The 27,975-nt window shown below is 42.3% G+C and overlaps 1 protein-coding gene across 11 annotated transcripts in view; it reads right to left on the bottom strand.

Moving 5' to 3' along the window:
* Nucleotides 1–27,975, bottom strand: part of HEPACAM2 (HEPACAM family member 2) — a 474,652-nt gene that overhangs the window by 171,911 nt on the left and 274,766 nt on the right. For 10 of the 11 annotated variants that reach the window (XM_085630992.1, XM_085630993.1, XM_085631002.1 and 7 more), the window contains one exon: nucleotides 7,696–7,992. The exons of the other annotated variant lie outside the window; for it this stretch is intronic. In XM_085630992.1, the coding sequence (XP_085487118.1) occupies nucleotides 7,696–7,992 (297 nt within the window). The remainder of the gene's footprint in view (nucleotides 1–7,695; nucleotides 7,993–27,975) is intronic. 11 annotated transcript variants of the gene reach the window in all.

The raw sequence follows: 27,975 nt of genomic DNA on the forward strand, positions 1-27,975 counted from the left end.
AACTGAAGAAAAAAAAACTTTCCAGGGAAGTTGCAGTTTCAACGCGTGTAGATTGGCTACAACACCAAATAAACAAGTGGGACGGGTGGAGGGAGTGCACAGAACGGAAGAGACGCCCTCGGAATGCCTCCGATTGGTTACAACTAATTGTTTCAAAGAAAATACTTTCAAAGAAAATATAAACTCAAAAGCGGCATTCAACTTTAATATTTTACATGCTGTGCGACGCTAAACCATGCAGGACCAAAATAAAACAAGTGGGAGAGGTGGGGGAAGTGCACAGAACAGGCGCCCTCGGAATGCCTCTGCCTATCTACAACTAACAAACGAAAGACACGGCTGCCACTCATCCAACAGAGGCTTGCCGCGCTCGTTCAATAAATAAAACAAGCAACACTATGGAGGCTTGACATCATTAAAAGGAGGAGCATCCTGAAATGAATGTGGTTACGGTGTGAACCACCTGAGTCTTGCAGTAGCCCTCACTGCTTACTGGAAACAATATTTTTATATATACAAACAAAGGAATAGGGGAGGACGCGCTGGAGCTGGACAGCGAAAAAAACAAGCATTTGCAATGCAATAGGTCTCGCATTTATACGAGTTTGAGCTATTGGCATTGTAAATGACAATGCTTTTTATTTAAGTTTGGTTTTTTTAAAACATAAATAAAAGGCACTGTCATTTACAATGCCAATAGCTCAAACTCGTATAAATGCGAGACCTATTGCATTGCAAAGGCTTGTTCTTTTATGTAGTATCTGGTCCCCATTGGTTTCCCTGGCGTATAGCTTTTTTAGGGAACTGAACATTTTGTTGGTCACTCACATAGGACTTCTAGATGTCTCTGAGATAGTCAACTATATATGTTTTTATGATCCTTTCTTGTATCAGAGTATTTGTATCTTGGTATCATAACTGACTATGAAGAATAATAAAGGCATGCGTCCTATTCGTTTCCCATTTGAGTTGGTTGCTGAAATTAGTCTCCATGTTTTGCATTCTACTGATGGTATGTGGATCAATCATGGAAATAATGGTTTATGTGTCACTGGTTTTCAACCTATAGGGCACTCAGCTTTAAGTCGTCCAGGTCCTGCTGGGTCTCAGACCTGACAGCAATTATAAACGGATTTTGTAACAGTTCCATTCTGGGCTCTACATTAATGTCTTTAACTTTACTGGCAAAAAGACTGATTGCTTTTTCATCAATTACTGTAAAAACCGTTAAGGGTTTCCTTGTCATCGATGCAATCCCTGTTTAAATTTCACATCTTTTACTTAAATATTTCATTTCCTGAGTTTGTTTTTTCCAGACGTTTTGTGTTTCTGTAATTTGTTTTCCTGAAACATAACTTTTGTAATAGTAGTTAGAACGGAGTCACCTCCAGGTGTCTTGGTGAGCTCAGGTTTTGGGTGGGTGCTTTTGATGGCATACAGTTGAAAGTTCTGCATTTTAGGATTAGGCAGTGCAGCTTATTCGCACTGCCGGTCAGTGTGTCATTGAGGTGTGTAGGCTGTATGAATATTCCATCCTTGTTAATGCTGAGCGCACAAAGCGACCGTCACTTATGTGTCAGTGGTAATTGTGGGAAAGTGTGAGATATGCACATTGAAGCTTACAGAGAGATGTTGAGATTAAAAGAGCATAAGTGTCTAACGGAGAGAGAGCCTGCAGAAGAAAGTGGTGTGAAGGAGAGAGTGGGAGTGAATGAGACACTCCGAAGGCCACTACCCATTTCACAGACCTTGCTAATGTCTAATTCATATTTTCATGTTTTTAAAATAGAAACATTTTCTATTGTAATAGTCACAGCAATATTGTTGTCATTAATTTATCTGATACAACTAAAGAGCACTTTCAACTCCATTACGACTAGCTAGTTTTAGGTATGACATGTCTGCATACAATAATCAGAAACACAGAGAGGCACCCAAATACTTTCAATTAGCACATTGTATGAAACACTTGATTTAGGTTGCCTGTTTTAAGCCATGCCCTTGATTACATGGGCCACACCCCTGATAAAGGATTCTTAGTTCTGCTTCTTTGGCAGCAGTCCTTTAAGAACTCCCGGACCCCTACACATTTTTCATCCTTCTTACAGCACTGGGGACCCTGAGGCAGTGTGTGAAGGGTTGCACCATGTACACAAGGGCATTCAAGTCAGACATCACAGAAACAATCAGCTTGTTTGCCTTTTATTCCTCTTCGTACTAGATTGGGAGCAAAAACTACCACCTTAGGAAACGAGGAAGTAGGAGAAGGGAGGGGGTAAGGGAGGGGGTAGGGGAGGGGATGAGCACGGTTCAGCAAATGTAAACAAACCTGGTGGCCGAACGCGAGAAAGCCAGATAGGCATGCGATCGCGAGTTGGCCGTGATCGCGATCAAAGCGGCTGTGCGGTCGCAAAAGTGAAAGTCAGCGCGGCGCGCGCGCCCGCGCACATGCACTGTACCTCTAGGCTGGCCTGGTAGCACTTTTTGGAGCCCACATACAAAATGTCTCTTCGAGCCAGCGCAAGCGCTGGGGCTCAGCGAGACCTAAAAACAAGCATTTGCAATGCAATAGGTCTCGCAGTTAAACGAGTATAAGCTATTGGCATTGTAATTGACAATGCCTTTTATTTATGTTTTTAAAACGAAAAGAAAAATAAAAGGCATAGTTATTGGCAATGTCAATAGCTCAAACTCACGTAAATGCGAGACCTATTGCATTGCAAATGCTTGTTCTTTACAGTATGTATGTAAAGCGCTCTGATACCTACGGGTCAAGGTAGCGCTATATAAAACTTTTAAAATAAATAAATTAATTAATGATGACCTGTTGGTAGAGGAGGAGTCATTCACGAGTGAGTATCACGATCATTGCCCGTCCCCCGCCAAGGCTACCAGTTTCAGGCTATCCCCAGTGTCTACCACAAGATGCCACTGAAACCGGTTTAATACTACATCAGCGCAGTGCATAATTATTTACAAATTATGTAGAAATAATTATTATGATTTGTATAACGATCAAATGATAGTTTCTGCCCATGTTGACTTGCAGTCTCGCCCAAAGGATATAGAGAGCGCAGATATGGCCTGTTCGCTAAATTGTTGACCCGTGAGGCATGATGCACGGAATTTACGCCAGTTCTCCAAATTGTGCGATGCTCTATAAATCGCTCTTATACCTATTTCTCTATTCTCGTCTCTACCAAGGATGGGAGTTTTGTAAAAAGGCTGAACATCAGTATTAAGAGTAAAAGCCAGGCCTGTGGGAATTTTTTGTTCACATAAATTGAATGCGAGGGTAACTTCCATTTGGTTTCATGAAGCCGGTCCCTGAACCAAAGAAGGAATGCCTGCAATGTGTGACTCCCCCGCCCCGCCGCACAGGAAGCCCTATTATCACTTGAAAAGGGCAGCTGGCGAGCGGCCTAACCCCGGCAGGGAGTGCACTGAGATGGGAATCACAACCCTGCTGGGATGAAAGAACCGAGCTCAGTGGACGTTGACCCCCGGAGATAATCTGGATTGTATGTGGAAGGAGGAGGGACAGCCCCTCGGACCCTCCTTTACACGTAAGAGGAAAGATGTTTTTAATTGCCAAACATCTCTGAAAGGTGTCCTTTGGCCAGCACAGTAGTTTCAAAGACGCACCGCGTGAGATAATGGCGCAGTGCTAAACTGCTGCGTGGAATAGGAATCAGGTATGCACCCCCGTCCCCACCGTCCTCTTGAGGCGGAGCCGTAACAATTCAGTATCTCAGAGTGGAAAAGCATTGGCAAAGGCAAGAGGTCGTGCCTTTGTATTTGAGCCATGCAAATTACTGTCTCCGTGGTGGCATGGAGCTGGGCAAACCACGCAAAGAACAGAAATGTGCAGTCGCCGTTGTTTAAGCTGAAGCGTGGAGTGAAGCAGGGCCACCAGTCATACCAGCTTTGCCATGGCGAGTGAGCGTGGAGAGGGCCGAAAAGCCTGTGCAACGCATGCATGCTACGAGATCTGTCACTCATGAGTGATTTAGTTGTTCGTAATTGGTGAAATAAATATATTTTGCGGGTCCTCAGTATCCAGTATCTCCTATTCATACATGTTAAACGGTCTGACGGACATGAATTCATGCTTGCGTGACATTACCCTTCAACGCTTGAGAAACCCTTTTGCATTTCTGTACTAATGAACATGTACAGCCAAAATAATGACGACAATCATACTGCGGAGCATTTCTTTTTAGACAACTACATTCCTTATAGATGCTAATGCTATTTTAAACGTTGTTTCATTTGGGGCGGGTTAAAACGTTTTGTCTTTCACGAGTGCGTGTTATTGACGCCATTGTCTTATTGGAGGAACATTCAAAATTGTGAACTGTTTAAGCTACAGCAGATGTGATGATCGTGCCACTTGTTTCTCTGCTTTAATTATTTCAAGTGTGGGGTAGATATTGCGCTTCGTTTTGCAGGCTGTTTTTTTTTTCTCTGAACGTTTGCCAAGATTGTTACACACGGCCTATTCAGAGTTAGCTTTCTAAGGCCAAAAGTCTGTTTTGGAGGGAATACCCGCCTACTGCGGCTTTCTTCTACCCAATAGTGCTTCTGTTGTGGGGAGGCGAGGGGAGTGTGTGTGAGGCGAAGGGTGGAGTCAAGAGCTTCGAAGTCAAGTCAGGCCTGGGGCTGACTATCTGGTTTATTTTTAAAATGCTTCTGCAGGGTTAAAATCCCAGCGGAAACAGACCCTTCAAACTCTCAGAATGCGTGCTCAGACACATGCACTTCATGTCACTCTGTTTGCAAAAACAGCCTCCACAACGGACCAGAGGATAACATCCTGGGGATACAAGCAAGGAGAGAAAACAAGCATTGGCCGCACGTGCTTAAAGTAAAAAAAAAAATGAAAGACAAGCCCGGCGGAGCGTGGGCGCGAGGGGGCGGGGGAGCGGACCCTTTGAAGTGCTCAAAGGAGCCAAAGCTATAGAGAAGGGAGGGGGGAGTGGGAGCAGCTGTGCACGTGCATGTGATCGTGCACTCAAGGTTTAGGCCAGCCAAAAATGTGGGTAGCACTTCGAAAATCCCACATATAAAATGTCTCTTCGAGCCTTTGGCTCACGAGACCTAACAAGCAGAGGGCTACAGAAAGAGGCACACGCACGCTGTGATCCTGGAATAACGGTGAAAAACACATCTGGGAAGGGATGGCCAACCAGGAGGAACCATGGCTCCACATGTTGTGATGGCTGACCCAAAACAAAAACAAAAAATGAGTAAAATCGCCCAGGCTCTCAAAGGAGGGACAAAAACAATGAATGCACCAATAAGAAGGCTGCATTTCTGAATGGCCCAGCAAGGAACCAATGGTAATGATCAGTGTTGCAAAAGCCCACAGAAGAGATTACAACAGGTCTTGAGACAGAGCAAGCACTGTCTTAGGCTCGACCTAAGAATACAATACAGCATCCGCCCTTGAACATGGGGCAGTGCAGCACTTTAGATACTTCTCACCCAAAACTGTGGGGAGAAGAAACAAAGATGACATTGCAGGTCACACAGTGTGAGTATCTGCTGACAATGCTGGTGTGTATAGTTATGGTGTATTCATGGAATACTCATGTTCAAAAGGTGCACTGTTGGCTCTTTTACTAATAGGGAGTTGGGCACTTTGGGGTCAATTTACAAAGGCATTTATGAGCACGTGAAAAAGTACTTGTGTAGCACTACTTCACATACTCATTAAACCCTTTATTATTGGGCGCCCATGTGTCTTGATTTGCAAAAAAAGAAGGATCTTGTAACTATGCAGTCCACTCATGGGTCATTTTCTTTATTTTGCCAGTTGCCAACGAATCGATGCCTAAAGCAGGTGATGCTGGGCATAGGTTAAGCTCAAAATGCCTGTTTTTATGGCAAACATTGATATTTTATATAGGTGATGCTGCGTCCATTGTAATTTCATATTCCATAAATACAGATGTATTTTCTGTACAAATTTTTTTTTAAAACAGTACAGCTGATTAAACAATCCACCTGTGTTCATCTCAACAGTTTACTAGCATAACCCTGTTCTTTCCTCGCTTTTTGCCCATTTTCCAGTCGGGCAAAAAATGATAAATAAATGGCTGTACAGGTGTAATTTCAGGGGCCGTTTTGTACTCATCACGGGGTTTCATTATATAGTTAGTCTTTCTCCAAAACGAAATAAATCATTTTCCATTGCAAGCTACAGCTGTATTTACCCTTTCCCCTTCTAGTCGCAATTTCAGTTTGTATTTGAAACTGTACCATTTGCTGCATTGTAGTGTACTGTGGCCTCGGATCCGCTCGAGGTGTCTGAAACCATAGAGATGCCTTGTTTGCTGTGAGCTAAACCTGCGAACAATGGGCACCTGTCAGCCATGTTTACTTTCATAACAGATGACGCACTTCTGTCTGCAGGCCAAACGGGTGGTTACACTATCTGATAAACTCAATCCGACCGAGTTAACATGCTTTGGATAGAAAAAAGAAGAGATACGTTAAATAAAATAAACATGAGAGATACTGGGCTGTGCGACCAGAGGCAGAAAAATCAGAAGAAGACTCGCTAACAGGAAAAAAACAATGTTTGCACAAAATATAGGGGGAAAAATATTGTTTGGACAAAATATTGTGTCAAGAATATAGAGGAAAAAAATATTGTCAAGGAAAGTTTCTACGGAAAAGCAAAGGTTTACTATACAACTCCACATATATGTACCTTGATGATATAAATTTCTGCAAGGTACGCAGATGTGGAGTTAAGAATGGTAAATCTTACCTACTTGCCCTTACCTTCTCGATATTTTGGTCCTGGACGTTTTTGACACAATATTCTGTCCACACGGTATTTTTGTGATGCATGTTCTACCAGACATCTGAATGCACTTTATTACTAGCATCAACAGAGCTAGCCTCGTCCTGCTCATGTAGCACAAGAAGGTATCAGACCCAGACTGGAAACCAAAACCAGCACTGCCAAAACCTTTCAAATAAGCACCTCATTGTAGGCGGCTGAGACTAGAGCGGAGCCAGGAGGGCTTTCATGTTTGGGTCACAGCAGGCACCCTTCTCTGAAAGAAGACCAATAGTCTGCAGCTTACCAGGGAACAGCCAGAGTAGTATTCTACCAGAATATCGATTACCAAAAAGTGTGCTACAAAAATATCTTACCCAGAATATCGACTACTAAAACATTGTTAAGGTAAACCTAGAGGTATGCATAGATTCACTGTTCTTAATATTTACATCTAAGTACCTTGACAATATATCTATCTTCAAGGTAAGTGGATGTGGAGTTAAGAAAAGTACATTTATATTTGCTTATGTGCATTTACCTTCACAATATTTAGTAATATTTTTATAGCACAAGAATTTTGTGTTCAACATTCTGAAATACAATTTGGTAAAGTGGCAGATGGACCAGCCAGGCCCCCGCGGCCTGGGTAGCATTAGGATACCAGAGTCCTATTTCCAAAAGTTCTCTTAAGGAGTAGGAAAAGCAGAAAATGTGGATAATTTCTATTTTCTTGTGCTGCAGATTTAAAAACACCAGCTGGGACAGATGGAGCGGACTCGTCACTCAGCAGGTGCTATTCTCTCATGTCCCCTTGTGTTTTGAAAATTTGTTCACAGAAGAAAACCATCATGTGCTGCTTGACGGCCAACTATAAATATCCTTCTTTCAATGTGACTTACCTCTGGAAGTAATTATTACTGTAAACTGTGTTTCTTCACCTTTCCCAGTCACATTGTTGTAGGCCCTGCAGGTGTAATCGGTAGTCTTCCTTGTCACCTTATCAGACAGAACCTCAAAGTGCGGTCCCTGCTTGATGACATGGGTCGTGTTGTCACCTCTACGGATCCAGGAATAAACATTTGGTGGATTTGAGTCGGCCGTGCAATCAAACAAAATGACCTCTCCGACGTCAACCGTGAACACCTCCCCAAATTTCAGTCCTTTGTCCGAGTTGACTGTGAGACCATATGGTCCATCTGCAAGAGACAAACATGATATTTTATGAGACTTTGATGCCAAATTAGCAGTCTCTCTCTCTGTGCCTCCACAATGTGCTAGAACATGGTCGAGAAGAAAGATACAACGCTTTACAAAAGCAACACATATTCACAACTGTATTCCTATTGCTCTTTCCATTAAGTGCTTTATTGTGGGATCTACTTTTCCTGTTAATATCAGAACATATTTTGTATGCAACTACGTAGGTATTTGAAGATTTCTGATACAAAACTGCATCATATAGACGTCTACCACACTTACAACACTGTGATTTATTTTGATCAGCGAATTTCAAATAACTTATGTTTTGGCATGATTATAAGTCTTATTGTCCTTGAAGTGCTGGAGTGAGGTTTTCCTTAAAATTCGTATACCTCCTCCATTTTATCGTGTTAAAATTAAAACGAATAACTGATTAATATTAATAGTATTAATGGTTTGCTGTGTTTGAATAATCAACATTACTAATTTGAAAATACACGTGGGAATCGCATTTGCATGGCCTGATTGATACGTAAACTAATTTTCGTATGCATACTCATGTGAGATATTTAGAATTAGCATGTTATATGTTGCTTTTGTGATGTGATTTGTGAATTGTGCTTCAAAACGTGAGTATAAACCGCAATGCATGTTGCTTTTGCTAGATAAATACACACACATAAAGGGTTTAGTGAGGGAAAAACATTTTAATAGTCACTTCCATGTATTAATTACGTTTTGTGTTTCTTTGCTTAAGTTGACCTTTCTGGAGTGGCCACAAAATGGCTGCCATCCCTATTTTTGACGGACAGACGATATACAGAAGTCACTGGGTGAAGTGCGCCTGCGCTAAAAGATGAGCAACAATAACCTCGTCCTGACCCCAGGCAGACTGTACCCGTGAAGGTCGCACCGGGATGGGTGCCAATCTTCAGACAATGGACTTCCTTAAACTAAGAACTGTTATAATTGATGACACCATGGACACAAACCCGTATGAGAACCAAAATGCCCTGAATGAACAAGTAACTGTTGCAAATTATTAATAAAATGAGAATTACATCTAAAGAAACATTGAGCGCATGGGAATCAGGAAGAATGATCCTGGTTCCACCAATCAAATTTGTTTTAAAACATGTATTGTAACATTTTGTTGTTGATTTTACTATAAAAGAAGTAGACTAGAGAGGGTCAAAAAGCTTGTTTTCCCTGACGTTATGCTGACGGAGAGGACGGTGACACTGCTGGACAGCTGCTTGCCAGAGACTCTGATGGACTGATCAGATGCCCAATTAATTTACGAACTGATTCATCGATTTATGGGCATAGAGACGAAAGATCTGAATTTGACATAGAGGACGTTATTTAGCCAGATTAGGTAAATATGCGAATCAAAATATTGAATGCTTTATGATTATCTTATGCTTTATTTAGATAAATATTTCAATTCATTATAAGAACTGTGCAGGTTATTATTTAGAAGTGTATTGATGTATATTGTCTAGAAGAATTAAGTGTCGCTCTTCCCAGCAACTCAGCTGATCCATGGCCTATCCATGGGAGGAACTGCTAGGTTAAAAGTTTAGACCCTGGTGAGGTAGGGAGGAATAGGTGAACTTATTACTCATCAGGGATTTGTGCATTTCCTCCTATTTCCAGCGCAAGGAATAAAAGGATCCCCTCTCGAGTACCATAGATCTAAAGAAGAATGAATGAATGGTGTTATGGGCCCCACCAGTGAATGAGTGAATGAATGTGGTTGAAGTGATCTGTGGTCTGTGACGTAGAAAGGGGATTTGGTATTCAGCGCTGGAACAGTTTTCTTGAAGCATGTGCAAAAGAGAATGTTCCAAACCATGAGCATGGAGGGGTGAGATGCATGAGGCAGCAGGGCCCCAAGTCCTAGAATGGCTGGTGCAGAACTTATCTGAGCTGGTGGTTGCAGATTCGTCCCACGGGCACTCATTTTTGGGGACAGCACTTATTTTTCCTCATCACACTTTGACCCAGAGCAAGAGAGAGAAAAACACAAACCAGGAAAGGAAAACAAAGAGAAAGACGAAAAAAAAGTGACAAAGAAAGCAACCAAAAATGAACAAGAATCAGAAAGAGTGAGATAAAGGGGCAGGGAATATCTGGTGGATCAAAGAGGCATGATGTGGAATCAAGATTACAAAGCCTAAACATTCGGGACCCCGATATTCAATAGTGATGACCACAGGCTTATAAGCAATCATTTGGGCACCAGCACTTCTTCTTTTACAAATTAAGCACTGGTGGTGTAGTAAGTGGGCTTATGAACTCTTTTCTTTATAAATTACACTTTTGAGTGACAAATTTTGTAGTGTGATTGTATTCTGTCCTGTGATCTTTTAACAAAACATTGCCATTTCTGAATATTTTACATGTCAAGTGTACGTGTTCTTATGCAAATACATAAGCATTGACATTAGCAAGGTAGGTGTCAACTCTAGTTAGACAACCTGGCTCAGTAGAACTGATTCATGAAAGCCCCACCATGTGGGCACAGACCATGAACCAGAAACTCACAAACTTAGTGAGTTCTGGAAATACTGGGCCACTTCAGAAAGGGACTGTAGCATAGTTAGTGCTCCCCATACTTTACTGTTTAAAGTATCATACATAGTGATCTGAGCATCCTGATTAAGAAATCCAGCTGTCCCGCATTTCGACCAATCCTTCTGCGACTTATGTTACCTCAGTGTTTACTGTGCTGCCAATGATCCGTGTAATCGACATCCAAAACAAATATGTATTAAGCTTATGTTTGCTATGTGTTCATGAATATATATTTTGGCGACTTTCTTTTAGAATGTTTTCCAAGTGGTTTGGACCCAGCTTAGCCATTCTCTTTGTAAATGTTTTTTCGAGCTTATCTTCGACAGACCCGGATTTCCTCTTCGTTGTCCTGAACCCCAGTGGCTCTCTGTCATCCTTATGTGGTTACACTTTTTACATACAGTAAATGTAAAAGCTAATTTAACAAGCTAGTAGTCATATAAACTTAGTACAGAAATTAAACCATAAAACATTAAATAGATACATAATTAGCACATGCTCTTTAAATCATGTTCAACAAATGGATTACCATAAAACAGTGATACTACGTATTCCCTTTAGTAAGCCCCAACAAATTCTCTAGACGGGCACTTCCGCTCAGAAACAGCAGCTCACCCAAAAAAGCATGCACATTCATCCGTATAAAGTGGGCAAGCCAGCACTGTAAGCATTACTAATAATAATACTAAGATGAACAGTCTAAAATATATAATACTAGACAAGAGGCCGGGTGCTTCAGGGTGAGGAAAAGCCACCTATTTTATCCTCAAAAGGAGCAATGTCCATGCAGAAGAGGGATAACACCTGAGCAATCCACCAAAAGATGACAGTTCCAACCTCCATATGAAATGTTTTCATTATACTTTGTCAAATTATAACCGTCACATTCCTGATTTAAAAAAAAAAAGAAATTTCTTCACAAGCTAGCAAAAATGTGTTTTGTCGCTAGATAAATATTGTCCAATCTACTTCTTCAGGGCTAGAAATTGTAACAAACATTACAGAGCAATCAATACTGAAGTATCATGAAGAATCCTTCGCCATATACTAAAGCTCAGAACATGGAGAGTAATTACACTAAAAAGAGGAACTGATAGTGCTGAATACCAATAAAGTCAGTGACAAGTCCATGCTATATGCAGGCATTGTTATAATACCAAGCACAATGGAACTCAGAGTCAGACATGGATTGTACCACTTGCAGACACACATACACCCAGCACATACACACAACAATCACACACTGTACAGTACTACATCCTTTATGTATTGCACCACTCAGAGGCACACATAAATCCAGCACATGCGTATACCATACACATACTGCAAAATACTGCATTATCCCCTTATTGTACCATTCACAGGCATACACACACTCAGCACCTGTCCATCACACATGCACTGCGCAGCACTACACACCAACCGATGTAGGCCAAGGGTGAGTTAAGCACACAAGAGAACTTTAAATGTGCGAGCCTCTAAGCCTTACTTCAGTGACACAGGTAAAAAGCACCTGTTCACTTCTACTAACCACTACAGAGCATGTTCCCACCACTGCACTAGTTTTGCTTAGCACCCAGTAAAGACAGTAGGATTTCATCACTATCAGGATAGAGCTTTGGGCGCCCCTTCTTGTCCAACAAGACCGCAATCCATGAGACAAGCCTATATTATGCGCAATCCACGTTTGCCCATGAGAACAAAAAACGTATTACAGGAAACAGTGGTCCCTGAAACCAAACGATAGAGCAGAAAATGAATATAGTCAAAATTGAAACTATATTTTAGCCAGTGTCCAGCCGGGCATGGCAACTTTAATAAGTAGAAATTCTTGACAGTGAACAGGGAAATGTAAGTAGAATTCGGTGGGACACAAGCCTGTATCCTCTGACTTACATACCGAGTAAACAGAAAATGACAAAACACATTCAGGCAATTACAGTGATGTTTCTGTGACAGATAATGAATAGCGAAACATCTGATATTCAGACTGCCACCTTCACACTATATTACATACAGCAATATTTATGGTGTAGGGTGGGCAACAGAGTCGACGGCGTTTCGATCCTTATGGGAAAGATACAGGATCATCATCAGGACTAATTTAGTTAAATTGCCCTTATTTGGAATGCCTGAGTAAACATTAGACATAAGGCAAACGTACAACCAACATAAATGTGGAAAAAACATAATAAAGGGGAGGGAAGGGAAAAAAATGGAAAATAATAATCAATTGGTGATTACAATAAAAACAATACATTTCGCATCAACCAGGTACTGCGTCAGATCAGGTGCTCATTCAGGTGTGCATTCTTATGTAAAAGTGACATCGCAAGTGGTTGTTTGATGGCGACTAATGTCTAAACAGAAATATGAAAGATAGGCGATTTCAAAGGTTACGTTAGAAATTTGTTAAATTAAAAAAGACATTTAGGACAGCCGTGGTTCGATAGTCACTAGATGCGCGGTACGATGTGGACCCGTGAGGCGTACGAGGACGTTAAGTGAAGAGGGGTGGTGGGGAACGAAGGTGAAGAGGGGATAAGTGAATAGGGAATTACCTCATGTTGCCATGGAGGCAACGAAAAAGATGGCGAATCACGGAAAGGTACCGTTGAGATAAGGGTACGAGTTTACGGTAGGACAATGCCTGTGAAATAATAGAAAAACATAAGAAGGGCGAAGTGTGGAAGTGAATGCGTAGGGCGTGCAGCGAATGAAGGGCTTACCTACGGACATTTGTTCCGGGAGGAAGGACACGGATAGGTCTAATGAAGGAAAGTGAAAGCAATAAGTATGGGTCCAAGTATGAGCAGCGGGACATCTGGATCGTGAGTGCTTGGTGGGAGGGCTTACCTCAGTCAACTTGCAGAAATGGGTTCCGTGGCCATGCAGTGTGAACGGACGATGCCGGATCAACTGTGGGGGCAGAAAGGTGAAACTGCCTAATGTAGGTGTTTCAGGTCATGTGAGAAGTCACATGGTGTGGCAGGTCATGTGGGTGGTCACATGGTGTCATGTGACCAAGGAACAACGCCGTGCGAGTGAAGGCAATTGTTGGTAGAACCAAGGCGCCATGTTGGAAGGGTAATAAAATAGTGAAAAAAGTGGCCGGCGATAGCGGGACGAGTGGAAAGAAAAGGAATTTCAGTGAGAAAATGAATAATAAACGCAAAACGCAATATACAAGGAATTTACAGTCTGTACATACATATAGATGAAACATGAGAATTATGTGGAACAATGATCATCAGACAACCAGTGATGGGTAACGATTGACATTAGTCATGGAGCCTGGTGTAGAACCCACGGGGGTGTGAACAAGAGTGGGTATTAAATCATTGTTCAGAAAATGAATCCAAAAAAGTTCATAGTAATGAGGTCCAGTCCTCAAGGCGATTCAGCCCACTGTGTATGCTTCCTGTTTTGAGAATCCATTTCAATTCCTCTTTGTTTAACAGTTGGGCGAGATCGGCGCCCCTGGGTGGGATCTTCACTACAGAGATTACTGTCCAGCGTATTTCATTCTCAGAGTGGCCCTTGGCCTCAAAATGTTCAACCAATGGAGCGTTCGGAGTTTTGCATCTTAATCTGCTTCTATGTTGGCAGATTCGTACCCGAATTTTTTGTGTGGTCTGACCTATGTAGATCATATCGCAGGGACAAAAGATAGCATAAATCACATTACAGGTGTTACAATTACTGAATTGTGTGAGTGGTTTACGTATATTACCATATACAAATTCCTTGCAGTCATTGGTGAAACCACATACTGAACAATTGCCACATTTATTATGACCAGTCAAAGAGGGTAACGACCAATGGTCATGAAGGGTACCAGTGTTTGTGGTGCTGGGAAGAGCTGCTCTGACCAAGTGGTCCTTAATGTTTTTGTTTTTCTTAAAGGCAAAGAGAGGTTTCTCTAGGTTCAGTATTCCAGCATTGACTACGCTCCAATGTTTTAGAATGCTTTTCCGTAGTTTGTGTGAGGAGAGGGAAAAAGTTGTCACGCATACTATGCGATTCTCTGATTTCTTGTTTTTGGGTTCCAAGAGAGTGTCCCTGGGACAGTACCAGGCTCTTTTGAGGGAATTCCAGATCAGTCTTTTGGGGTAGCCTCTGGAGGTCAGTTTGTTGCTTAGTACTTTGGCTTCCCTGAAATAATCCTCCTTAAGAGTGCAATTGCGTCTGATGCGGAGATACTGAGAATAGGGAAGGGAGTCTCTAAGAGCTCTCGGATGGTTACTGTTGTATTTCAACAGAGTATTGCGCTCAGTTGGTTTTCTGAACAGGCTAGTCACCAGAATCCCGTCTCTGTGAATTATATTGAGGTCAAGAAAAGGAATGGAAATTTTGTTATGTGTGAGTGTAAATTTCAAACCACCACAGTTGTTGTTCAGCCAATGAAGGAAATTTTCGAGCATTGCCTGGGTGTCATGCCAAATAAGGAAAATATCGTCTATGTATCTTTTCCAGTGTGACAGGGCAGAGAAAAAAGGATTGAGTGGGACCAGTATACAGTTCGTCTCCAGAGCATTCATGTAAAGGATCGCCAGATTCGGGGCAAAAACTGCCCCCATCGATGTTCCTTTAGTCTGCTGATAGAAATGCCCGTCAAACAAAAAGAAATTCCTGGTCAGGCAGATCTCAAGAAGTTGTAAAATAAAAATAGTTGGAACTGCGTGTGGTCTGATGCGTGTCTCTAAAGTTTCTTCAATGACGAGCAAAGCCTCTCGTTGGGGGATGTTAGTGTAAAGAGACTCCACATCGAGAGTGCAGAGTGTATCTGTAGAGGGATCAAAACCCTGGTTTTCGACCAATGTAATCATCTGCATGCTGTCTCTGACATAATATGGTGTAGATGGGACGAACTCCTTTATGAAAAAATCTACATACAAGCCTAATGGCTCTAGAATGGAGCCGCAACCGGAGACGATAGGGCGTCCAGGGGGGTGTTCAGTGTCCTTGTGGATTTTAGGTAAGGTGTAAATAACTGGTATCCGAGGGGCCTTAGCATTCAAAAACTGGTATTCGAGTTTAGAAAGGTACCCTTCGTCTAGGCCCGATTTGGTGGTTTGCTGGATCATTTGTCTGAGTTCATTAGTGGGGTTAGTAGGTAGTCTACAGTAGTGATCTGTATTCCCTAGCTGTCTTAATATTTCGTTTTTGTAGGTAATGGTGTCCTGGAGTACTATCCCTCCCCCTTTATCAGCAGGTTTGATGACTATCGTGTTGTTATTCTTAAGAGTCTGAAGTGCTGATTTTTCTGCCAGTGAAATATTGTAAGGTATATAGTGGTGTTCTTTGGCCAGTTGTGTCAGGTCATTTAACACCAATTTTTCAAAGGTGGGGATCTCCGGTGGGACCATATTGGCAGAGGGGGAGAAAGTGGAAGGAGGCCTCAAAGGAGTATTGGGTGCCTTAGGTAAAAAAGGATTTAGCAGGAAATAGCTGTGTAATCTCAGTTTGCGAAAAAATCTCAAGACTTCTGTTTGTAGGTCGAGGAAATTAGTTTTGGTGATGGGTACGAATGACAAACCCTTGCTAAGTATCGATAATTCTGGATCAACCAAGTGGTGTTCAGTGAGATTGAATATAGGGAGTGAGAGATTGGTGAGGGAGATAGTGGTGTCCGTGTGCTCAGATTGGTCTACCAGCGGTAGTAATTGCGTCGGGTTTGCCGTTCGCCTGGTTGGTTTTGCCAGTGGGCACGTTTCAGACCCCCTCTCCTTGGTGGTTCGTGCTGGCCACGTCCTAAAAAAGAGGTGGAAGGTTGTGGATTAACTGGTGTTCTATTGGTATTGCTGGTCCCTTCGCCTGGGTCTGAGCTATCAGAGGATTCTACAGAAGTGTCAGAGAATCCCACTAAAGTTTGTCCTCGGTTGAAACGTCCCCAGGGGCGGTTATTGCGTTGGTTATTATAGGATCGGTTAGCGTAGAAATCTTTGGTGAGATAGGGATAAGTACGTTCAGTGGAATAGCTCTTAATATCCTTCTTTACTTTGGTAGATTTCTTATTCTGTTCTATTCTATAGAATTCTTCCACTGTTTTTTGAACTTGTTCCAACAGCCGCTTACTGTCAGGAATCGTGTCGTTGCTTGTTATTTGTCGTTCAATATCTGTAATCTCTTCAAATAGTTTTTTAAGCTCCTCTGTGGCTATGTCGATACCTAGGACCATCCAGTGCCTAGAGCACGTTGTGCTAATGTAGCTAAAATTTGTGATATATTTGGGAATGTCGGTGAAAATTCCAGGTATGTTCCTGACTTGGAGGCCTGCAGGGATGATATCAGCTTTTAAATACTCAGTGAGCATTCGTATCATAAGTTGTAGCCTGACTGTTTTCTTTTTCGTTTTCTCTAATTGTTCTGGTAATGTGGAGCCTGTTTCTTGAGGAGCATTGGCGGAGTCAGAAAAGAGGGAAGGACCTTCTAAAATCTTTTTAATGTATTCATCGGTGTATAAAGGTGCGTGATCTGACATGACACGAAGTGATGCGAGGGAAAAGGGGAAACAGTTAAGGATATGGTAGTCGGTAGGGAAGGGAAGTGACCCACTCTCTATACAAGAAGGGGAATAGGACTATAAGCCCTTGCAATCCGGCGATTGCGCTTACTATATCAAAGGAGGAACAAGGGCACCCAAAGGAAATAGACAGGGACCTTGGGTAGATACGTATTACAGGAAACAGTGGTCCCTGAAACCAAACGATAGAGCAGAAAATGAATATAGTCAAAATTGAAACTATATTTTAGCCAGTGTCCAGCCGGGCATGGCAACTTTAATAAGTAGAAATTCTTGACAGTGAACAGGGAAATGTAAGTAGAATTCGGTGGGACACAAGCCTGTATCCTCTGACTTACATACCGAGTAAACAGAAAATGACAAAACACATTCAGGCAATTACAGTGATGTTTCTGTGACAGATAATGAATAGCGAAACATCTGATATTCAGACTGCCACCTTCACACTATATTACATACAGCAATATTTATGGTGTAGGGTGGGCAACAGAGTCGACGGCGTTTCGATCCTTATGGGAAAGATACAGGATCATCATCAGGACTAATTTAGTTAAATTGCCCTTATTTGGAATGCCTGAGTAAACATTAGACATAAGGCAAACGTACAACCAACATAAATGTGGAAAAAACATAATAAAGGGGAGGGAAGGGAAAAAAATGGAAAATAATAATCAATTGGTGATTACAATAAAAACAATACATTTCGCATCAACCAGGTACTGCGTCAGATCAGGTGCTCATTCAGGTGTGCATTCTTATGTAAAAGTGACATCGCAAGTGGTTGTTTGATGGCGACTAATGTCTAAACAGAAATATGAAAGATAGGCGATTTCAAAGGTTACGTTAGAAATTTGTTAAATTAAAAAAGACATTTAGGACAGCCGTGGTTCGATAGTCACTAGATGCGCGGTACGATGTGGACCCGTGAGGCGTACGAGGACGTTAAGTGAAGAGGGGTGGTGGGGAACGAAGGTGAAGAGGGGATAAGTGAATAGGGAATTACCTCATGTTGCCATGGAGGCAACGAAAAAGATGGCGAATCACGGAAAGGTACCGTTGAGATAAGGGTACGAGTTTACGGTAGGACAATGCCTGTGAAATAATAGAAAAACATAAGAAGGGCGAAGTGTGGAAGTGAATGCGTAGGGCGTGCAGCGAATGAAGGGCTTACCTACGGACATTTGTTCCGGGAGGAAGGACACGGATAGGTCTAATGAAGGAAAGTGAAAGCAATAAGTATGGGTCCAAGTATGAGCAGCGGGACATCTGGATCGTGAGTGCTTGGTGGGAGGGCTTACCTCAGTCAACTTGCAGAAATGGGTTCCGTGGCCATGCAGTGTGAACGGACGATGCCGGATCAACTGTGGGGGCAGAAAGGTGAAACTGCCTAATGTAGGTGTTTCAGGTCATGTGAGAAGTCACATGGTGTGGCAGGTCATGTGGGTGGTCACATGGTGTCATGTGACCAAGGAACAACGCCGTGCGAGTGAAGGCAATTGTTGGTAGAACCAAGGCGCCATGTTGGAAGGGTAATAAAATAGTGAAAAAAGTGGCCGGCGATAGCGGGACGAGTGGAAAGAAAAGGAATTTCAGTGAGAAAATGAATAATAAACGCAAAACGCAATATACAAGGAATTTACAGTCTGTACATACATATAGATGAAACATGAGAATTATGTGGAACAATGATCATCAGACAACCAGTGATGGGTAACGATTGACATTAGTCATGGAGCCTGGTGTAGAACCCACGGGGGTGTGAACAAGAGTGGGTATTAAATCATTGTTCAGAAAATGAATCCAAAAAAGTTCATAGTAATGAGGTCCAGTCCTCAAGGCGATTCAGCCCACTGTGTATGCTTCCTGTTTTGAGAATCCATTTCAATTCCTCTTTGTTTAACAGTTGGGCGAGATCGGCGCCCCTGGGTGGGATCTTCACTACAGAGATTACTGTCCAGCGTATTTCATTCTCAGAGTGGCCCTTGGCCTCAAAATGTTCAACCAATGGAGCGTTCGGAGTTTTGCATCTTAATCTGCTTCTATGTTGGCAGATTCGTACCCGAATTTTTTGTGTGGTCTGACCTATGTAGATCATATCGCAGGGACAAAAGATAGCATAAATCACATTACAGGTGTTACAATTACTGAATTGTGTGAGTGGTTTACGTATATTACCATATACAAATTCCTTGCAGTCATTGGTGAAACCACATACTGAACAATTGCCACATTTATTATGACCAGTCAAAGAGGGTAACGACCAATGGTCATGAAGGGTACCAGTGTTTGTGGTGCTGGGAAGAGCTGCTCTGACCAAGTGGTCCTTAATGTTTTTGTTTTTCTTAAAGGCAAAGAGAGGTTTCTCTAGGTTCAGTATTCCAGCATTGACTACGCTCCAATGTTTTAGAATGCTTTTCCGTAGTTTGTGTGAGGAGAGGGAAAAAGTTGTCACGCATACTATGCGATTCTCTGCGTAGGTAAGCCCTTCATTCGCTGCACGCCCTACGCATTCACTTCCACACTTCGCCCTTCTTATGTTTTTCTATTATTTCACAGGCATTGTCCTACCGTAAACTCGTACCCTTATCTCAACGGTACCTTTCCGTGATTCGCCATCTTTTTCGTTGCCTCCATGGCAACATGAGGTAATTCCCTATTCACTTATCCCCTCTTCACCTTCGTTCCCCACCACCCCTCTTCACTTAACGTCCTCGTACGCCTCACGGGTCCACATCGTACCGCGCATCTAGTGACTATCGAACCACGGCTGTCCTAAATGTCTTTTTTAATTTAACAAATTTCTAACGTAACCTTTGAAATCGCCTATCTTTCATATTTCTGTTTAGACATTAGTCGCCATCAAACAACCACTTGCGATGTCACTTTTACATAAGAATGCACACCTGAATGAGCACCTGATCTGACGCAGTACCTGGTTGATGCGAAATGTATTGTTTTTATTGTAATCACCAATTGATTATTATTTTCCATTTTTTTCCCTTCCCTCCCCTTTATTATGTTTTTTCCACATTTATGTTGGTTGTACGTTTGCCTTATGTCTAATGTTTACTCAGGCATTCCAAATAAGGGCAATTTAACTAAATTAGTCCTGATGATGATCCTGTATCTTTCCCATAAGGATCGAAACGCCGTCGACTCTGTTGCCCACCCTACACCATAAATATTGCTGTATGTAATATAGTGTGAAGGTGGCAGTCTGAATATCAGATGTTTCGCTATTCATTATCTGTCACAGAAACATCACTGTAATTGCCTGAATGTGTTTTGTCATTTTCTGTTTACTCGGTATGTAAGTCAGAGGATACAGGCTTGTGTCCCACCGAATTCTACTTACATTTCCCTGTTCACTGTCAAGAATTTCTACTTATTAAAGTTGCCATGCCCGGCTGGACACTGGCTAAAATATAGTTTCAATTTTGACTATATTCATTTTCTGCTCTATCGTTTGGTTTCAGGGACCACTGTTTCCTGTAATACGTATCTACCCAAGGTCCCTGTCTATTTCCTTTGGGTGCCCTTGTTCCTCCTTTGATATAGTAAGCGCAATCGCCGGATTGCAAGGGCTTATAGTCCTATTCCCCTTCTTGTATAGAGAGTGGGTCACTTCCCTTCCCTACCGACTACCATATCCTTAACTGTTTCCCCTTTTCCCTCGCATCACTTCGTGTCATGTCAGATCACGCACCTTTATACACCGATGAATACATTAAAAAGATTTTAGAAGGTCCTTCCCTCTTTTCTGACTCCGCCAATGCTCCTCAAGAAACAGGCTCCACATTACCAGAACAATTAGAGAAAACGAAAAAGAAAACAGTCAGGCTACAACTTATGATACGAATGCTCACTGAGTATTTAAAAGCTGATATCATCCCTGCAGGCCTCCAAGTCAGGAACATACCTGGAATTTTCACCGACATTCCCAAATATATCACAAATTTTAGCTACATTAGCACAACGTGCTCTAGGCACTGGATGGTCCTAGGTATCGACATAGCCACAGAGGAGCTTAAAAAACTATTTGAAGAGATTACAGATATTGAACGACAAATAACAAGCAACGACACGATTCCTGACAGTAAGCGGCTGTTGGAACAAGTTCAAAAAACAGTGGAAGAATTCTATAGAATAGAACAGAATAAGAAATCTACCAAAGTAAAGAAGGATATTAAGAGCTATTCCACTGAACGTACTTATCCCTATCTCACCAAAGATTTCTACGCTAACCGATCCTATAATAACCAACGCAATAACCGCCCCTGGGGACGTTTCAACCGAGGACAAACTTTAGTGGGATTCTCTGACACTTCTGTAGAATCCTCTGATAGCTCAGACCCAGGCGAAGGGACCAGCAATACCAATAGAACACCAGTTAATCCACAACCTTCCACCTCTTTTTTAGGACGTGGCCAGCACGAACCACCAAGGAGAGGGGGTCTGAAACGTGCCCACTGGCAAAACCAACCAGGCGAACGGCAAACCCGACGCAATTACTACCGCTGGTAGACCAATCTGAGCACACGGACACCACTATCTCCCTCACCAATCTCTCACTCCCTATATTCAATCTCACTGAACACCACTTGGTTGATCCAGAATTATCGATACTTAGCAAGGGTTTGTCATTCGTACCCATCACCAAAACTAATTTCCTCGACCTACAAACAGAAGTCTTGAGATTTTTTCGCAAACTGAGATTACACAGCTATTTCCTGCTAAATCCTTTTTTACCTAAGGCACCCAATACTCCTTTGAGGCCTCCTTCCACTTTCTCCCCCTCTGCCAATATGGTCCCACCGGAGATCCCCACCTTTGAAAAATTGGTGTTAAATGACCTGACACAACTGGCCAAAGAACACCACTATATACCTTACAATATTTCACTGGCAGAAAAATCAGCACTTCAGACTCTTAAGAATAACAACACGATAGTCATCAAACCTGCTGATAAAGGGGGAGGGATAGTACTCCAGGACACCATTACCTACAAAAACGAAATATTAAGACAGCTAGGGAATACAGATCACTACTGTAGACTACCTACTAACCCCACTAATGAACTCAGACAAATGATCCAGCAAACCACCAAATCGGGCCTAGACGAAGGGTACCTTTCTAAACTCGAATACCAGTTTTTGAATGCTAAGGCCCCTCGGATACCAGTTATTTACACCTTACCTAAAATCCACAAGGACACTGAACACCCCCCTGGACGCCCTATCGTCTCCGGTTGCGGCTCCATTCTAGAGCCATTAGGCTTGTATGTAGATTTTTTCATAAAGGAGTTCGTCCCATCTACACCATATTATGTCAGAGACAGCATGCAGATGATTACATTGGTCGAAAACCAGGGTTTTGATCCCTCTACAGATACACTCTGCACTCTCGATGTGGAGTCTCTTTACACTAACATCCCCCAACGAGAGGCTTTGCTCGTCATTGAAGAAACTTTAGAGACACGCATCAGACCACACGCAGTTCCAACTATTTTTATTTTACAACTTCTTGAGATCTGCCTGACCAGGAATTTCTTTTTGTTTGACGGGCATTTCTATCAGCAGACTAAAGGAACATCGATGGGGGCAGTTTTTGCCCCGAATCTGGCGATCCTTTACATGAATGCTCTGGAGACGAACTGTATACTGGTCCCACTCAATCCTTTTTTCTCTGCCCTGTCACACTGGAAAAGATACATAGACGATATTTTCCTTATTTGGCATGACACCCAGGCAATGCTCGAAAATTTCCTTCATTGGCTGAACAACAACTGTGGTGGTTTGAAATTTACACTCACACATAACAAAATTTCCATTCCTTTTCTTGACCTCAATATAATTCACAGAGACGGGATTCTGGTGACTAGCCTGTTCAGAAAACCAACTGAGCGCAATACTCTGTTGAAATACAACAGTAACCATCCGAGAGCTCTTAGAGACTCCCTTCCCTATTCTCAGTATCTCCGCATCAGACGCAATTGCACTCTTAAGGAGGATTATTTCAGGGAAGCCAAAGTACTAAGCAACAAACTGACCTCCAGAGGCTACCCCAAAAGACTGATCCGGAATTCCCTCAAAAGAGCCTGGTACTGTCCCAGGGACACTCTCTTGGAACCCAAAAACAAGAAATCAGAGAATCGCATAGTATGCGTGACAACTTTTTCCCTCTCCTCACACAAACTACGGAAAAGCATTCTAAAACATTGGAGCGTAGTCAATGCTGGAATACTGAACCTAGAGAAACCTCTCTTTGCCTTTAAGAAAAACAAAAACATTAAGGACCACTTGGTCAGAGCAGCTCTTCCCAGCACCACAAACACTGGTACCCTTCATGACCATTGGTCGTTACCCTCTTTGACTGGTCATAATAAATGTGGCAATTGTTCAGTATGTGGTTTCACCAATGACTGCAAGGAATTTGTATATGGTAATATACGTAAACCACTCACACAATTCAGTAATTGTAACACCTGTAATGTGATTTATGCTATCTTTTGTCCCTGCGATATGATCTACATAGGTCAGACCACACAAAAAATTCGGGTACGAATCTGCCAACATAGAAGCAGATTAAGATGCAAAACTCCGAACGCTCCATTGGTTGAACATTTTGAGGCCAAGGGCCACTCTGAGAATGAAATACGCTGGACAGTAATCTCTGTAGTGAAGATCCCACCCAGGGGCGCCGATCTCGCCCAACTGTTAAACAAAGAGGAATTGAAATGGATTCTCAAAACAGGAAGCATACACAGTGGGCTGAATCGCCTTGAGGACTGGACCTCATTACTATGAACTTTTTTGGATTCATTTTCTGAACAATGATTTAATACCCACTCTTGTTCACACCCCCGTGGGTTCTACACCAGGCTCCATGACTAATGTCAATCGTTACCCATCACTGGTTGTCTGATGATCATTGTTCCACATAATTCTCATGTTTCATCTATATGTATGTACAGACTGTAAATTCCTTGTATATTGCGTTTTGCGTTTATTATTCATTTTCTCACTGAAATTCCTTTTCTTTCCACTCGTCCCGCTATCGCCGGCCACTTTTTTCACTATTTTATTACCCTTCCAACATGGCGCCTTGGTTCTACCAACAATTGCCTTCACTCGCACGGCGTTGTTCCTTGGTCACATGACACCATGTGACCACCCACATGACCTGCCACACCATGTGACTTCTCACATGACCTGAAACACCTACATTAGGCAGTTTCACCTTTCTGCCCCCACAGTTGATCCGGCATCGTCCGTTCACACTGCATGGCCACGGAACCCATTTCTGCAAGTTGACTGAGGTAAGCCCTCCCACCAAGCACTCACGATCCAGATGTCCCGCTGCTCATACTTGGACCCATACTTATTGCTTTCACTTTCCTTCATTAGACCTATCCGTGTCCTTCCTCCCGGAACAAATGTCCGTAGGTAAGCCCTTCATTCGCTGCACGCCCTACGCATTCACTTCCACACTTCGCCCTTCTTATGTTTTTCTATTATTTCACAGGCATTGTCCTACCGTAAACTCGTACCCTTATCTCAACGGTACCTTTCCGTGATTCGCCATCTTTTTCGTTGCCTCCATGGCAACATGAGGTAATTCCCTATTCACTTATCCCCTCTTCACCTTCGTTCCCCACCACCCCTCTTCACTTAACGTCCTCGTACGCCTCACGGGTCCACATCGTACCGCGCATCTAGTGACTATCGAACCACGGCTGTCCTAAATGTCTTTTTTAATTTAACAAATTTCTAACGTAACCTTTGAAATCGCCTATCTTTCATATTTCTGTTTAGACATTAGTCGCCATCAAACAACCACTTGCGATGTCACTTTTACATAAGAATGCACACCTGAATGAGCACCTGATCTGACGCAGTACCTGGTTGATGCGAAATGTATTGTTTTTATTGTAATCACCAATTGATTATTATTTTCCATTTTTTTCCCTTCCCTCCCCTTTATTATGTTTTTTCCACATTTATGTTGGTTGTACGTTTGCCTTATGTCTAATGTTTACTCAGGCATTCCAAATAAGGGCAATTTAACTAAATTAGTCCTGATGATGATCCTGTATCTTTCCCATAAGGATCGAAACGCCGTCGACTCTGTTGCCCACCCTACACCATAAATATTGCTGTATGTAATATAGTGTGAAGGTGGCAGTCTGAATATCAGATGTTTCGCTATTCATTATCTGTCACAGAAACATCACTGTAATTGCCTGAATGTGTTTTGTCATTTTCTGTTTACTCGGTATGTAAGTCAGAGGATACAGGCTTGTGTCCCACCGAATTCTACTTACATTTCCCTGTTCACTGTCAAGAATTTCTACTTATTAAAGTTGCCATGCCCGGCTGGACACTGGCTAAAATATAGTTTCAATTTTGACTATATTCATTTTCTGCTCTATCGTTTGGTTTCAGGGACCACTGTTTCCTGTAATACGTATCTACCCAAGGTCCCTGTCTATTTCCTTTGGGTGCCCTTGTTCCTCCTTTGATATGAGAACAAAAAACAGCATTTGGGATCCAGATATCAGTACAGGTGGGGCACACAGGGCAGGGGTGCACGTCCATTACCCTGTTGAGGACTTTTCAGTCCCAACACCCTCTACTTTAAAATTCAATGTGACATAGGGGTTCCCCAGTTGATTAGCACTAGGAAATCTGGCCACCTGGAAGTACTTGACAAGGACAAAGAGGTCCTGGTAATTGGGTGCCAGGAGGTACAGACAGCAGCAGTACCACGGCAGGTAACCTATTTGAAAGGCCACAAGAAACCAGGGAAGCCCAAGTCTTGAAGTGAGTTGTGACTGAGACCCCACACCTTCTGACCAGAGAGATCCACATTTATAAAATACTGTTTTCCACAAGACTATCCTGCGTTAGCTTGGTAATGCACAAATGGCAGTTTTTTATTTCACAGACAATTATATTGGGGTCATTGCAATACAGTTATTACATCAGGAGTCTTTACATTGGCTCAGTTTTTACACTGGGAGTATTTTACTTTGCATAATTGAAGGTAAGTGTCATTTTTAGTTAGTATATATGTATATATAGATATATGTTTGTATTCAAATTAATTGTGAAGTTATATATTTTAAATAAATTAATCGATTTTAATACCCTACACACCCTTTTTTTAAATTATTAATTACATTCTTGCTTTTAGGTGGCTTTCAGGCTTAGAGTGCCTAGCTTGGATGGCACTGTGCTAATCCTATGCTTAAAAACTTTGTTAGCTAAACAGACATTTAACACAAGCAGATTCGGAGTCTCTTTGGTTTTGTAGATTGCTCTATATAGGAGCTGCTCTCCAATGAAACTTGGGAACTACCCAGAATTCTCCACTTCATATATATAGAAAATAAACACACAAAAATAATAATTTATGCATATATATATTCACTTAAAAAAACATAGGTTTCACACACGTTATAGTTAGGAATTAGCATTTAAAAAACCTTGCAAATTCACTGAAAAAACCATAGGTTTCACACATGTTATAGTTAGCTGGACATTTCATTCGTAAAAAAACAATGAAATTCCCCCGTTATAGTTAGTTCAGCTAACTATAACTCGCGCGCCCGCAATCCACTGCTGATGACGTCACATATTACATCACTCATGACATGGTCAGTGACATCACTCATGATATCACTGATGACATCTCAAATGACATGCGTGTGTGCTCCGTGCGTATACGCGCATGCGCGCGTGCTCCGTATGCGCATGCGTGCGTGCTCCGTACACGCATGCGTGCGTGCTCCGTGCGCGCACCGTGCGCTCACGGTGCGCGCGCGTCAAGTCATGTGATTTAGAAACAACACTTTTCATTGGTTTATAGTAGTTTCAGTTCCAGAAACTTCCAACACCACACCCACTCCCCTCATTATTACTTCTGATTCCCTGGGAATAGTACTTGAGAATGGCAGAGCAGCAGTCATCTTCTGGGAGTGAGCAGGAGACCCTTGTGAGACAGAGACAGAGGAAACAGAAAGACTCTTTGATATGGCAATTTTTTACATTTCCACAGGGGCAGAAGAAGGTGAATGCTCCAAAAGTCACCTGCACTCTTTGTGATCGTGTCTTATCAAGAGGAGATCCTAAAAAGAAATACTCTTTTAGTATCTTCACTATGATCAGGCACGTTAGAGATGTACATCCTGTGGCTTATGCTCGAGCTGCTAGAGAAAACCCTCCAGCAGCTCAGCCGAGCACATCCGCAGCAGCTCAGCGGAGCACATCATCGGCAGCTCATCCGAGCACTTCATCTGCGACGGCAGCTTCACCTTCTTCGGTTCCTCTGGATATACACCATCTGTTTAAGAGGGTGCATATACGGTGCAATGCGTGCAATGCTCTTCTCTCTTATGCGGACACCAGCATTCCGCTAATAGAGAGCAAGATACAGCAGCACACGTGCGGCACCCTATAATTTTTGCCATGTCTTTTTTTTCCTCTGTCCCTCAATTAACACAACGGCTCTTTTTAGAGCCACCTAACATCTAAACACTTAAATTAGATTTTTAATTCTATTTTTTTATGATTCCGCCGTGCGCGCACCATGCGTGCACCTCGCGACGGTGCGCGTACCGTGCGTGCACTGTACGCGCACTCCGTGATTTAAAAAAAAACATATATATGTTTTTTTCACCATTCATGGTCCTTCAGGGACCCCCTGATGCAATATGTGACATCATCAGCAGTGCATTGCGGGCGCGTGAGTTATAGTTAGCAGAACTAACTATAACGGAGGAATTTCTATGGTTTTGTATGAGTGAAATGGGCAGCTAACTATAACACCCCTGAAACCTATGTTTTTTTCTGTGAATTTCTAAGGTTTTTTA

The sequence above is a fragment of the Triturus cristatus genome, chromosome 10 (assembly GCF_964204655.1).
Source record: "Triturus cristatus chromosome 10, aTriCri1.1, whole genome shotgun sequence".
Taxonomy (NCBI): domain Eukaryota; kingdom Metazoa; phylum Chordata; class Amphibia; order Caudata; family Salamandridae; genus Triturus; species Triturus cristatus.